This window comes from Lissotriton helveticus, chromosome 1_1 (assembly GCF_964261635.1).
Source record: "Lissotriton helveticus chromosome 1_1, aLisHel1.1, whole genome shotgun sequence".
In the NCBI taxonomy this organism is placed as follows: Eukaryota; Metazoa; Chordata; class Amphibia; order Caudata; family Salamandridae; genus Lissotriton; species Lissotriton helveticus.
The window spans coordinates 1,699,747,292-1,699,761,281 of NC_136057.1; the positions used below are offsets into that span (position 1 = coordinate 1,699,747,292).

A 13,990-nucleotide genomic window follows, 5' to 3' on the forward strand; every position below is an offset into this window, starting at 1 on the left:
CTCGCGCGCAGAGCCACACACACACACACACGCGCAGAGCCACACACACACACGCGCAGAGCCACACACACACACACACACGTGCAGAGCCACACACACACACACACACGCGCAGAGCCACACACACACACAGAGCCACACACACAGAGCCACACACACAGAGCCACACACACAGAGCCACACACACAGAGCCACACACACAGAGCCACACACACAGAGCCACACACGCGCGCAGAGCCACACACGCGCGCAGAGCCACACACGCGCGCAGAGCCACACACGCGCGCAGAGCCACGCGCAGAGCCACACACGCGCGCGCAGAGCCACACACACACACGCGCGCAGAGCCACACACACACACGCGCGCAGAGCCACACACACACACGCGCGCAGAGCCACACACACACACACGCTCAGAGCCACACACACACAGAGCCACACACACAGAGCCACACACACAGAGCCACACACACAGAGCCACACACACAGAGCCACACACGCAGAGCCACACGCGCAGAGCCACACACGCGCGCGCGCAGAGCCACACACGCGCGCGCAGAGCCACACACGCGCGCGCAGAGCCACACACGCGCGCGCAGAGCCACACACGCGCGCGCAGAGCCACACACGCGCGCGCAGAGCCACACACGCGCGCGCAGAGCCACACACGCGCGCAGAGCCACACACGCGCGCGCAGAGCCACACGCGCGCGCAGAGCCACACACGCGCGCAGAGCCACACGCGCGCAGAGCCACACGCGCGCAGAGCCACACGCGCGCAGAGCCACACGCGCGCAGAGCCACACGCGCGCAGAGCCACACGCGCGCAGAGCCACACGCACACACGCAGAGCCACACGCACACACGCAGAGCCACACGCACACGCGCAGAGCCACACGCACACGCGCAGAGCCACACGCACACGCACACGCGCAGAGCCACACGCACACGCGCAGAGCCACACGCACACGCACACGCGCAGAGCCACACGCACACGCGCGCAGAGCCACACACACGCGCGCAGAGCCACACACGCGCGCGCGCAGAGCCACACACGCGCGCGCGCAGAGCCACACACGCGCGCGCGCAGAGCCACACACGCGCGCGCACAGAGCCACACACACGCGCGCGCGCAGAGCCACACACACGCGCGCGCGCAGAGCCACACACACGCGCGCGCGCAGAGCCACACACGCGCGCGCGCAGAGCCACACACGCGCGCAGCCACACACGCGCGCAGCCACGCACGCGCAGAGCCACGCACGCGCAGAGCCACACACGCGCAGAGCCACACACGCGCAGAGACGCACACGCGCAGAGCCACACGCACACGCGCAGAGCCACACGCACACACGCAGAGCCACACGCAGAGCCACACGCACACACGCAGAGCCACACGCACACACGCAGAGCCACACGCACACACGCAGAGCCACACGCACACACGCAGAGCCACACGCACACACGCAGAGCCACACGCACACACGCAGAGCCACACGCACACACGCACGCAGAGACACACACACACACGCACACACACGCACGCAGAGCCACACACACACGCAGAGCCACACACACGCAGAGCCACACACACACACACGCAGAGCCACACACACACACACGCAGAGCCACACACACACACACGCAGAGCCACACACACACGCAGAGCCACACACACACACGCACGCAGAGCCACACACACACGCACGCAGAGCCACACACACACGCACGCAGAGCCACACACACGCACGCAGAGCCACACACACACGCACGCAGAGCCACACACACACGCACGCAGAGCCACACACACGCACGCAGAGCCACACACACACACACACGCAGAGCCACACACACGCACGCAGAGCCACACACACACGCACGCAGAGCCACACACGCACGCAGAGCCACACACGCACGCAGAGCCACACACGCACGCAGAGCCACACACGCACGCAGAGCCACACACGCACGCAGAGCCACACACACACACACGCAGAGCCACACACACACACACGCAGAGCCACACACACACACGCAGAGCCACACGCACACACACACGCAGAGCCACACGCACACACGCACGCAGAGCCACACGCACACACGCACGCAGAGCCACACGCACACACGCACGCAGAGCCACACAGCCACACACACACACAGCCACACACACACACGCAGAGCCACACGCACACACGCAGAGCCACACGCACACACGCAGAGCCACACGCACGCACGCAGAGCCACACGCACGCACGCAGAGCCACACGCACGCACGCAGAGACACACACACACACGCACACACACACGCACGCAGAGCCACACACACACACGCAGAGCCACACACACACACACACGCAGAGCCACACACACACACACGCAGAGCCACACACACACACGCAGAGCCACACACACACACGCAGAGCCACACATACACACACACACGCAGAGCCACACACACACGCAGAGCCACACACACGCACGCAGAGCCACACACACACACGCAGAGCCACACACACACACGCAGAGCCACACACACGCACGCAGAGCCACACACACACACACACGCAGAGCCACACACACGCACGCAGAGCCACACACACACACACGCACGCAGAGCCACACACACGCACGCAGAGCCACACACACGCACGCAGAGCCACACACACGCACGCAGAGCCACACACACGCACGCAGAGCCACACACACACGCACGCAGAGCCACACACGCACGCAGAGCCACACACGCACGCAGAGCCACACACGCACGCAGAGCCACACACACGCAGAGCCACACACACACACACGCAGAGCCACACACACGCAGAGCCACACACACACACACACGCACGCAGAGCCACACACACGCACGCAGAGCCACACACACACACACGCACGCAGAGCCACACACACGCACACGCACGCAGAGCCACACACACGCACGCAGAGCCACACACACACACGCACGCAGAGCCACACACACACGCACGCAGAGCCACACACACACGCACGCAGAGCCACACACACACGCACGCAGAGCCACACACACACGCACGCAGAGCCACACACACACACACGCAGAGCCACACACACACACACGCAGAGCCACACACACACACAGCCACACACACACACACACAGCCACACACACACGCACGCAGAGCCACACACACACGCGCAGAGCCACACACACACACACGCGCAGAGCCACACACACGCGCAGAGCCACACACACGCGCAGAGCCACACACACACACACACATGCGCAGAGCCACACACACACACACACACACACGCGCAGAGCCACACACACACGCGCAGAGCCACACACACGCGCAGAGCCACACACACGCGCAGAGCCACACACACGCGCAGAGCCACACACACACGCGCAGAGCCACACACACACACGCGCAGAGCCACACACACACGCGCAGAGCCACACACACACGCGCAGAGCCACACACACGCGCAGAGCCACACACACACACGCGCAGAGCCACACACACACACGCGCAGAGCCACACACACACGCGCGCAGAGCCACACACACACACGCGCAGAGCCACACACGCGCAGAGCCACACACACACGCGCAGAGCCACACACACACACGCGCAGAGCCACACACACACACGCGCAGAGCCACACACACACACGCGCAGAGCCACACACACACACGCGCAGAGCCACACACACACACGCGCAGAGCCACACACACACACGCGCAGAGCCACACACACACGCGCAGAGCCACACACACACACACACGCGCAGAGCCACACACACACACACACGCGCAGAGCCACACACACACGCGCAGAGCCACACACACACGCGCAGAGCCACACACACACGCGCAGAGCCACACACACACGCGCAGAGCCACACACACGCGCAGAGCCACACACACACGCGCAGAGCCACACACACACGCGCAGAGCCACACACACGCGCAGAGCCACACACACGCGCAGAGCCACACACACACGCGCAGAGCCACACACACACGCGCAGAGCCACACACACACGCGCAGAGCCACACACACACACACACACGCACGCAGAGCCACACACACACGCACGCAGAGCCACACACACACACACGCACGCAGAGCCACACACACACACACGCACGCAGAGCCACACACACACGCACGCAGAGCCACACACACGCACGCAGAGCCACACACACGCAGAGCCACACACACACACGCACGCAGAGCCACACACACACGCACGCAGAGCCACACACACACACACACACGCACGCAGAGCCACACACACACACACACACACGCACGCAGAGCCACACACACACATGCACGCAGAGCCACACGCACGCAGAGCCACACACACGCACGCAGAGCCACACACACACACACACACACGCAGAGCCACACACACACACGCAGAGCCACACACACACGCACGCAGAGCCACACACACACGCGCAGAGCCACACACACACGCGCAGAGCCACACACACGCGCAGAGCCACACACACACACACGCGCAGAGCCACACACACGCGCGCAGAGCCACACACACGCGCGCAGAGCCACACACACGCGCGCAGAGCCACACACACGCGCGCAGAGCCACACACACGCGCGCAGACCACACACACGCGCGCAGAGCCACACACACGCGCGCAGAGCCACACACACGCGCGCAGAGCCACACACACGCGCGCAGAGCCACACACACGCGCGCAGAGCCACACACACGCGCAGAGCCACACACCCAGAGCCACACACGCGCAGAGCCACACACCGCGCAGAGCCACACACGGCGCAGAGCCACACACGCGCAGAGCCACACACGCGCAGAGCCACACACGCGCGCAGAGCCACACACACACGCGCGCAGAGCCACACACACGCGCGCAGAGCCACACACACACACACACAGAGCCACACACACACACAGCACACACACGCGCGCAGAGCCACACACACACGCGCGCAGAGCCACACACACACGCGCGCAGAGCCACACACACACGCGCGCAGAGCCACACACACACGCGCGCAGAGCCACACACACACGCGCGCAGAAGCCACACACACACACGCGCAGAGCCACACACGACACACGCGCAGAGCCACACACACACACACACACGCGCGCGCAGAGCCACACACACACGCGCGCAGAGCCACACACACACGCGCGCGCAGAGCCACACACACACACGCGCAGAGCCACACACACACACACGCCAGAGCCACACACACACACACGCAGAGCCACACACGCGCAGAGCCACACACACACACACACACACACGCAGAGCCACACACACACGCGCAGAGCCACACACACACGCGCAGAGCCACACACACACACGCGCAGAGCCACACACACACGCGCAGAGCCACACACACACACACACCGCGCAGAGCCACACACACACGCGCAGAGAGCACACACACACGCGCAGAGCCACACACACACGCGCAGAGCCACACACACGCGCAGAGCCACACACACGCGCAGAGCCACACACACGCGCAGAGCCACACACACGCGCAGAGCCACACACACGCGCAGAGCCACACACACGCGCAGAGCCACACACACGCGCAGAGCCACACACACGCGCAGAGCCACACACACGCGCAGAGCCACACACACGCGCAGAGCCACACACACGCGCAGAGCCACACACACGCGCAGAGCCACACACACGCGCAGAGCCACACACACGCGCAGAGCCACACACACGCGCAGAGCCACACACACGCGCAGAGCCACACACGCCAGAGCCACACACGCGCAGAGCCACACACACGCGCAGAGCCACACACACGCGCAGAGCCACACACACGCGCAGAGCCACACACACGCGCAGAGCCACACACACGCGCAGAGCCACATACACGCGCAGAGCCACACACACGCGCAGAGCCACACACACGCGCAGAGCCACACACACGCGCAGAGCCACACACACGCGCAGAGCCACACACACGCGCAGAGCCACACACACGCGCAGAGCCACACACACACACAGCCACACACACACACAGCCACACACACGCACAGCCACACACACGCACAGCCACACACACGCACAGCCACACACACGCACAGCCACACACACGCACAGCCACACACACGCAGAGCCACACACACGCGCAGAGCCACACACACGCGCAGAGCCACACACGCGCGCAGAGCCACACACGCGCGCAGAGCCACACACGCGCGCAGAGCCACACACGCGCGCAGAGCCACACACGCGCGCAGAGCCACACACGCGCGCAGAGCCACACACGCGCGCAGAGCCACACACGCGCGCAGAGCCCACACACGCGCGCAGAGCCACACACGCGCGCAGAGCCACACACGCGCGCAGAGCCACACACGCGCGCAGAGCCACACACGCGCGCAGAGCCACACGCGCGCGCAGAGCCACACGCGCGCGCAGAGCCACACACACACGCGCGCGCAGAGCCACACACGCGCGCGCAGAGCCACACACACGCGCAGAGCCACACACACACACACGCGCAGAGCCACACACACGCGCAGAGCCACACACACGCGCGCGCAGAGCCACACACACGCGCGCGCAGAGCCACACACACGCGCGCGCAGAGCACACACACCCCGCGCGCAGAGCCACACACACCCGCGCGCAGAGCCACACACACCCGCGCGCAGAGCCACACACACCCGCGCGCAGAGCCACACACACCCGCGCGCAGAGCCACACACACCCCGCGCGCAGAGCCACACACACCCGCGCGCAGAGCCACACACACCCGCGCGCAGAGCCACACACACCCGCGCGCAGAGCCACACACACCCGCGCGCAGAGCCACACACACCCGCGCGCAGAGCCACACACACCCGCGCGCAGAGCCACACACACCCGCGCGCAGAGCCACACACACCCGCGCGCAGAGCCACACACACCCGCGCGCAGAGCCACACACACCCGCGCGCAGAGCCACACACACCCGCGCGCAGAGCCACACACACCCGCGCGCAGAGCCACACACACCCGCGCGCAGAGCCACACACACCCGCGCGCAGAGCCACACACACCCGCGCGCAGAGCCACACACACCCGCGCGCGCAGAGCCACACACGCGCGCACAGAGCCACACACGCGCACACACGCAGAGCCACGCACGCAGAGCCACACACACACACGCGCGCAGAGCCACACACACACCCGCGCGCAGAGCCACACACACCCGCGCGCAGAGCCACACACACCCGCGCGCAGAGCCACACACACCCGCGCGCAGAGCCACACACCCGCGCGCAGAGCCACACACACCCGCGCGCAGAGCCACACACACCCGCGCGCAGAGCCACACACACCCGCGCGCAGAGCCACACACACCCGCGCGCAGAGCCACACACACCCGCGCGCAGAGCCACACACACCCGCGCGCAGAGCCACACACACCCGCGCGCAGAGCCACACACACCCGCGCGCAGAGCCACACACACCCGCGCGCAGAGCCACACACACCCGCGCGCAGAGCCACACACACCCGCGCGCAGAGCCACACACACCCGCGCGCAGAGCCACACACACCCGCGCGCAGAGCCACACACACCCGCGCGCAGAGCCACACACACCCGCGCGCAGAGCCACACACACCCGCGCGCAGAGCCACACACACCCGCGCGCAGAGCCACACACCCGCGCGCAGAGCCACACACCCGCGCGCAGAGCCACACACACCCGCAGAGCCGCGCGCACACACACACACACACACGCAGAGCCACACACACACGCGCGCAGAGCCACACACACGCACGCAGAGCCACACACCCGCGCGCAGAGCCACACACACCCGCGCGCAGAGCCACACACACCCGCGCGCAGAGCCACACACACCCGCGCGCAGAGCCACACACACCCGCGCGCAGAGCCACACACACCCGCGCGCAGAGCCACACACACCCGCGCGCAGAGCCACACACACCCGCGCGCAGAGCCACACACACCCGCGCGCAGAGCCACACACCCGCGCGCAGAGCCACACACCCCCGCGCGCAGAGCCACACACACCCGCGCGCAGAGCCACACACGCGCGCGCGCACACGCAGAGCCACACACGCGCGCGCGCACACGCAGAGCCACACACACACGCGCGCAGAGCCACACACACGCGCAGAGCCACACACACACGCGCGCAGAGCCACACACACACGCGCGCAGAGCCACACACACGCGCGCAGAGCCACACACACGCGCGCAGAGCCACACACCCCCGCGCGCAGCGCCACACACCCCCGCGCGCAGCGCCACACACCCCCGCGCGCAGCGCCACACACCCCCGCGCGCAGCGCCACACACCCCCGCGCGCAGCGCCACACACCCCCGCGCGCAGCGCCACACACCCCCGCGCGCAGCGCCACACACCCCCGCGCGCAGCGCCACACACCCCCGCGCGCAGAGCCACACACCCCCGCGCGCAGCGCCACACACACACGCACACACGCAGAGCCACACACACACACACACGCAGAGCCACACACGCGCACACGCACACACGCAGAGCCACACACGCGCACACGCAGAGCCACACACGCGCACACGCACACGCAGAGCCACACACGCGCACACGCACACACGCAGAGCCACACACGCGCACGCAGAGCCACACACGCGCACACGCACACACGCAGAGCCACACACGCGCACACGCACACGCAGAGCCACACACGCGCACACGCACACGCAGAGCCACACACGCGCGCACACACACACGCAGAGCCACACGCGCGCGCACACACACACGCAGAGCCACACGCGCGCGCACACACACGCGCGCGCACACACACACGCAGAGCCACACACACACACACACGCGCGCGCACACACACGCAGAGCCACACACACACGCACGCAGAGCCACACACACACGCACGCAGAGCCACACACACACACGCACGCAGAGCCACACACACACACGCACGCAGAGCCACACACACACGCACGCAGAGCCACACACACACACGCACGCAGAGCCACACACACACGCACGCAGAGCCACACACACACACGCACGCAGAGCCACACACACGCACGCAGAGCCACACACACGCACACACACACAGAGCCACACACACACACACCCCACCCACACGGACTGTATGTTGGGAGGGCTTATGCTTAGCTCTCTGAGCTAAGTCAAACTTCTAACTCGGCTCTGACACGCCTCTTTCTGCGAATTCTCCGGCTTCTCCGCCTCTATGTATGATTTGCAGGTTACCTGGACAAAGAATGCTGTTAACTTGTCAGATTTGTAAGTCGCGCAGCTTACATATGGCACACAGATGCTTTTCCAACTTCACCTTCCAGTTGAAATCCGCTCGCACTGAAGAATATTTAAGCAAAGTGCAGATTAAAGTGTCCCTGTTACCAAAATGAAGACTGAAACTAGGATATTTTGAGACCTTCTGGGCTGATGTCAGTAGAGACAGTGGAAACATTCACATGCGGTTGCGGGCCCTCACCTGGTAGCGACATAGCTCGGGCTCTTCCCCATTGAGCCTCTTCAAGCTCACGCAATGCAGCGTGCCGTGCTCTCCGTCCCACACGCACAGATCGCCGCCCAAAGTGAGCAGCAAGTTTCTAATCGGGTGTTTGCTAGGTTGCCGGTTCCCGGCCTCATCCCGCTGCCGCGCGAACAACACATAATCTGCCAGGGATTCCCGCCACTGCTGTCCACCGCCTCCCGCCATCATACTCCAGGCACTGGAGAGGGGACTGTAAACACCACTGAAGCAGCCGGGGCCAGAATAGAACCAATGACACTAGGCAGGTGCGTCACAAACATGCGTCCAACGTCACAAAGTGACGTCATGGAGTCCTGTAGCATACTGACTGAACTGTGGAATAAGGAAACCAGGAAGAGGGCAAGGTACTGTATTCCGTGTATGGGAAAATGAGAGCCATATTTGAATGGTGGTCTTTTCTGTGTAGCACGGGGAAAATACATTTAAGGAAAAACAAACTAATTTGAAACGTTATGATAAAAACTATGTAATAGTTCTATTTTAAATAATCTAATATAATAAAAAGTATGTATCCTGCAAGTGTATAACAACCGCGTTTCTATATTATACGTTATGGTTATATATGCCAGTAACCATACTTCACTTTGCAAGACAAAATAAACCTTGCAAGCTGTTTTGAGATGGTTTGGGCCAGTAGGATGAGAGAGAGAATTTCTCTTTTAGCCCCGTCCCTTGCAGACTGGGTGGCCCGACTTCCTGCTGGGGTAAAAGGTTCCTTATCTTCTCTATGGGCCCATCTGAACCCAAAAAGAAGATAAGAAACCTTTTACCTCAGCAGGAAGTCAAGGAACCCCGTCTGAAAAGGATGGGGCTTAAAGAGAAAGAAGAACGTCACTACAACCTCTTCTCCAATGGCTGGCCACCGTTTAGGAGGCCAGCCAATGGAGAAGAGGGGTGGGGCTTAACCCCTCGCTAGTGAAGTACATTCTATAACATAAAATCTTGCGAGCTCGAGTGCGCAGTACGCCACGCGAGACCTAAAAAGGTGAACATGTGTGGTTTTATAATAAAGCAGCATAATTCTCCCAATTGTGATTGTCCTACAGCCTGGAGTGTATACATAGTCTTAATATCCTAAAGATAAAATAAAATTCATGTAGTTTTACTTTTCTTTTTTTTTGTGTGTGCTGTAATTTCCATATTTCAGCGACTGGGGAAAAAAAGTCTTTCTGAATAGTGTTGGATAGGTAAGGGTATTTGTGAAGTTGTATCTGAAGTGACACAAAAGAGAGGAAGCGTTTGTAAAAAAACGTGCTACAAAAATTATTAAAAATAAAGAGGGAGGAGTTTTAAAACGCAGATAAAGCCATAATTTTTAATATCAACATATGGATCCACATTTCTTTGGCAACACAGCAATGTATTAAAGTCCCGTTCTCAGTGTTTTTCAATGCCCTAACATGACCTGTCAGTGTGGTTAATTTATATTGTTAATCTTGTCACAATCCAATTCACTAAGGAACAACCTTTTGGAGATGTAACTGTTTTGTATGAGTAATATGCAAGGTGCATTTGTTTTCTGCATTTTATAGGCCAGTCAAACCTAAAAGCAACATAAACGTAAAAATAACTTTTGGAAAGTTTAATACTTGTTGTGCAAAATGCCTGTTTTTAATAACGATTGAGCAAAGACAACAATCTTAGTTTGTAGCAAAATGGCATGTTGCACTGAAACGGGTAAATAGGAAGGGATTTATATTGACTGGGATTTCAGCTATTTCCAGTAAAAAAAATAAAAGTCGGATTATACATAACATTTTGTTGATTCTTTGCAGGAGTCAGCTGTTCTACTACTCCACAGGGATGAGTGTCGGAATGGTGGCTTCCTTGCTTATCTTAATCTTTATGCTATCAAAGCTGATGCCCAAGGTAAGATTGTGCAAATGCTAAACTGTGCTCTAGTTTAGAATTGAAGTCTTAGTTGAAATAGTGGAATTGGCACAGAATGTTTTTTTAATAGCTCAAATTAATGTACACTGATGTATTGACTGTGCTAAACATTCCAGAAATCAGAATAGACTGTTGAGATTCCTCAAAGCCCAGAGCACTCTCAGACTTTGAAAAGTCTCCAGTCTTGAATGTGTAATTTCTTTCTCTAATTGTGTATACGACAAACTCTGTTCCCTCAAGGTGATCTGTGCTTGTTTGGTTGCTTGTGAAAATTGAAGTTATATCAATACTATTATTTTGCATGGCAACACGTATGGCATTTGGTGGCTTTGTGCTGCCTTGCAGTAGGTGGATGGTAGGTTCTGAGAGTTTTCCTGTTCATGGAAGAGGCATGTTTTAATGATTTCACTTTCAAGGCGGACAGTGTGATCATGTGATGATTCCAGAATTTGGCTTAAATTGCTTGCGTAGCAAAGTGTATTTTTCTTCTTATGATATAGTCAGAGCGGAAATGATTGTGGGAAACCGTAGGGCTTTTGATCAGAACACATTTTGAATGTTCATTGTGGAAATAGAGTAGGCTAACCCTACATTGCACTGGAATCTCTGGTTTCAGGATCTTACATTTGAACTTGACCTGGCTTTTGGAAGCCATTGGAACGATCACATGGTGGGGCGCGCGCTGGCCACTGCCGATGATGGCTGCCCGAGATTGAGCTCAGTTCAAGACCCTGCGGAGAAAAACAGATACTGCCATACTTTTGGTCCCCGTGACTGCCAGGTGTACATCTCTCCCAATGGAAGGAATAAGTAGGTCTGCTCAAGAAAATTTAACTGGCTCCGCTAGGTCTTCCGTCGTCGTGGCAGGAATTCCGACTTATGTCGTAACTAACATTAACTGTCAGACCACTCGGTGCAGGTGCATCGACAGCCCCCTCTCACCCTCTGCAATCTGATTTTTATCAAGCAAACCGGAAGAGCTGGGGGAGCATGACCGTTATAATGATGGAAATTATGCCTCCTTCACGTTTCAGGTAATTTTACAGTTGATGTCCAGGAGCAGCAGCGTTTTAGCACCTTAGATAGCAGTGTAAATATTTTTATTAACCACTAGGGGGAGCCAAAAGATAATATATATATATATTTCTCCTTTATTAACGAACTCCAGCTGGACAACTGTGGTGGCAAAAACGTCTATATATGTATGTACTCCTGATGTTAACAGTTGCTTTCAGCCCCAGGAATCGCCTCACCTCTACAGGCTATCCTGACGGGCTGTCAGTTTGCCCATGAGTGGTGCAGTGCAATATCTGTGGAGGGCCCTGCCACTGATGGAACTGTTGCATCTTTGAATATCCATGGCACAGAGTTTTAAGAGGAAACATGCAGAGAACTCTGTTTCTTCATCTCGAAGTTGCAATGAAAGCAGCCAGTAGTAGCAGTAAATTGCTGTCCCCAAGAGCTAGAAAGAGAGTCAATCATACTATTCCACCACTTATTGAATCACAGCCTCTCCTCAACGAGCAAGAATCTGTAATAGCTGAGCTGGTGAGCGCAAAAAGGAACCAATCACGCCCACACAAATCACCCTTGTCTTGTGTAGCTGGTCTCCAACTGAGTGAGAACTCAGAACCAGAGGACAGTCTGCAACTTTCAACACACCAGAGGCTAGACGTGTCCATTTTTTATATTCTCCCTATGGGTAATGGGCAACTTGGGCTGCCTGGCACAACTAGTCCACCACTTTAACAGGTAGGTCTCTGAAAGGACTACCATATCGACAGCAGTTGATACCTGAGGCAACGTTTTGGAATTGAGTGCTTGCAGCTGGATGTAGCCTTCGTCTCGCTCATAATGCTGCATACCTCCCATGGGAGGTAAACAGACTCTTTGCTCCAAGGCAACTGCTGGCTCGTAGTATTTATCAGCACATAATCTGCTCCTTTCTAGAAGGCCCATGGCATTTCCAGTAAGCCCTGGTATCCTGGTCCATCGCAATTCTGCGCCCTTTCTGGCATGGGTAGGCTCCTCCAGCGAGACCTGCTCTAAATTGAAATCCCCAAATGTCCTCCTTCTAGTAGAGGGGATACAAACTGTTTACATTTGGTTATTATCCAGTGTCAAGATTCAATTGCTCTCTGGCCCAGGATGGCATCCAGGAAATTGAGGAGGCAGCTGCTAATCACAGAGGTGGTCTCCCAAACCTTTTTACCCTCTGCAAGGATCTTCGAAGGCCACAATGGACCTGATCCTCGAAGAGAACTTAGGTGTGTTATAGACTGGAGACGATGGATGTGAAAATTACTGACCTCACCAGTGAGGCAAAGACCATTTGTACTGAGATCTCCAGTTTCAATGACAAGGTGGCAAAGTTGGATTTCCACCTGTCCTCTCTTGAATCCAGGGTCCAGCTCCTACTAGATAGGGACCTGGAAAGGTGCACATTGCACAACAAAGTTGTGGCCCTTGAAGACTGAAGCTGTAGGGATAATGTATGCTTCTTTGGGATCCCTGAAACCGCAAAAGGCACAGATGTTAGAGGCTTTCTT

At 59.0% G+C, this 13,990-nt stretch overlaps 1 protein-coding gene across 1 annotated transcript in view; it reads left to right on the plus strand.

Annotated features, from left to right (window-relative positions):
• NEMP1 (nuclear envelope integral membrane protein 1) overlaps nt 1-13,990 on the plus strand; it is a 323,363-nt gene that overhangs the window by 136,857 nt on the left and 172,516 nt on the right. Inside the window, exon 5 of the mRNA XM_078689000.1 lies at nt 11,327-11,420. Coding sequence (XP_078545126.1) covers nt 11,327-11,420 — 94 coding nt within the window. The remainder of the gene's footprint in view (nt 1-11,326; nt 11,421-13,990) is intronic.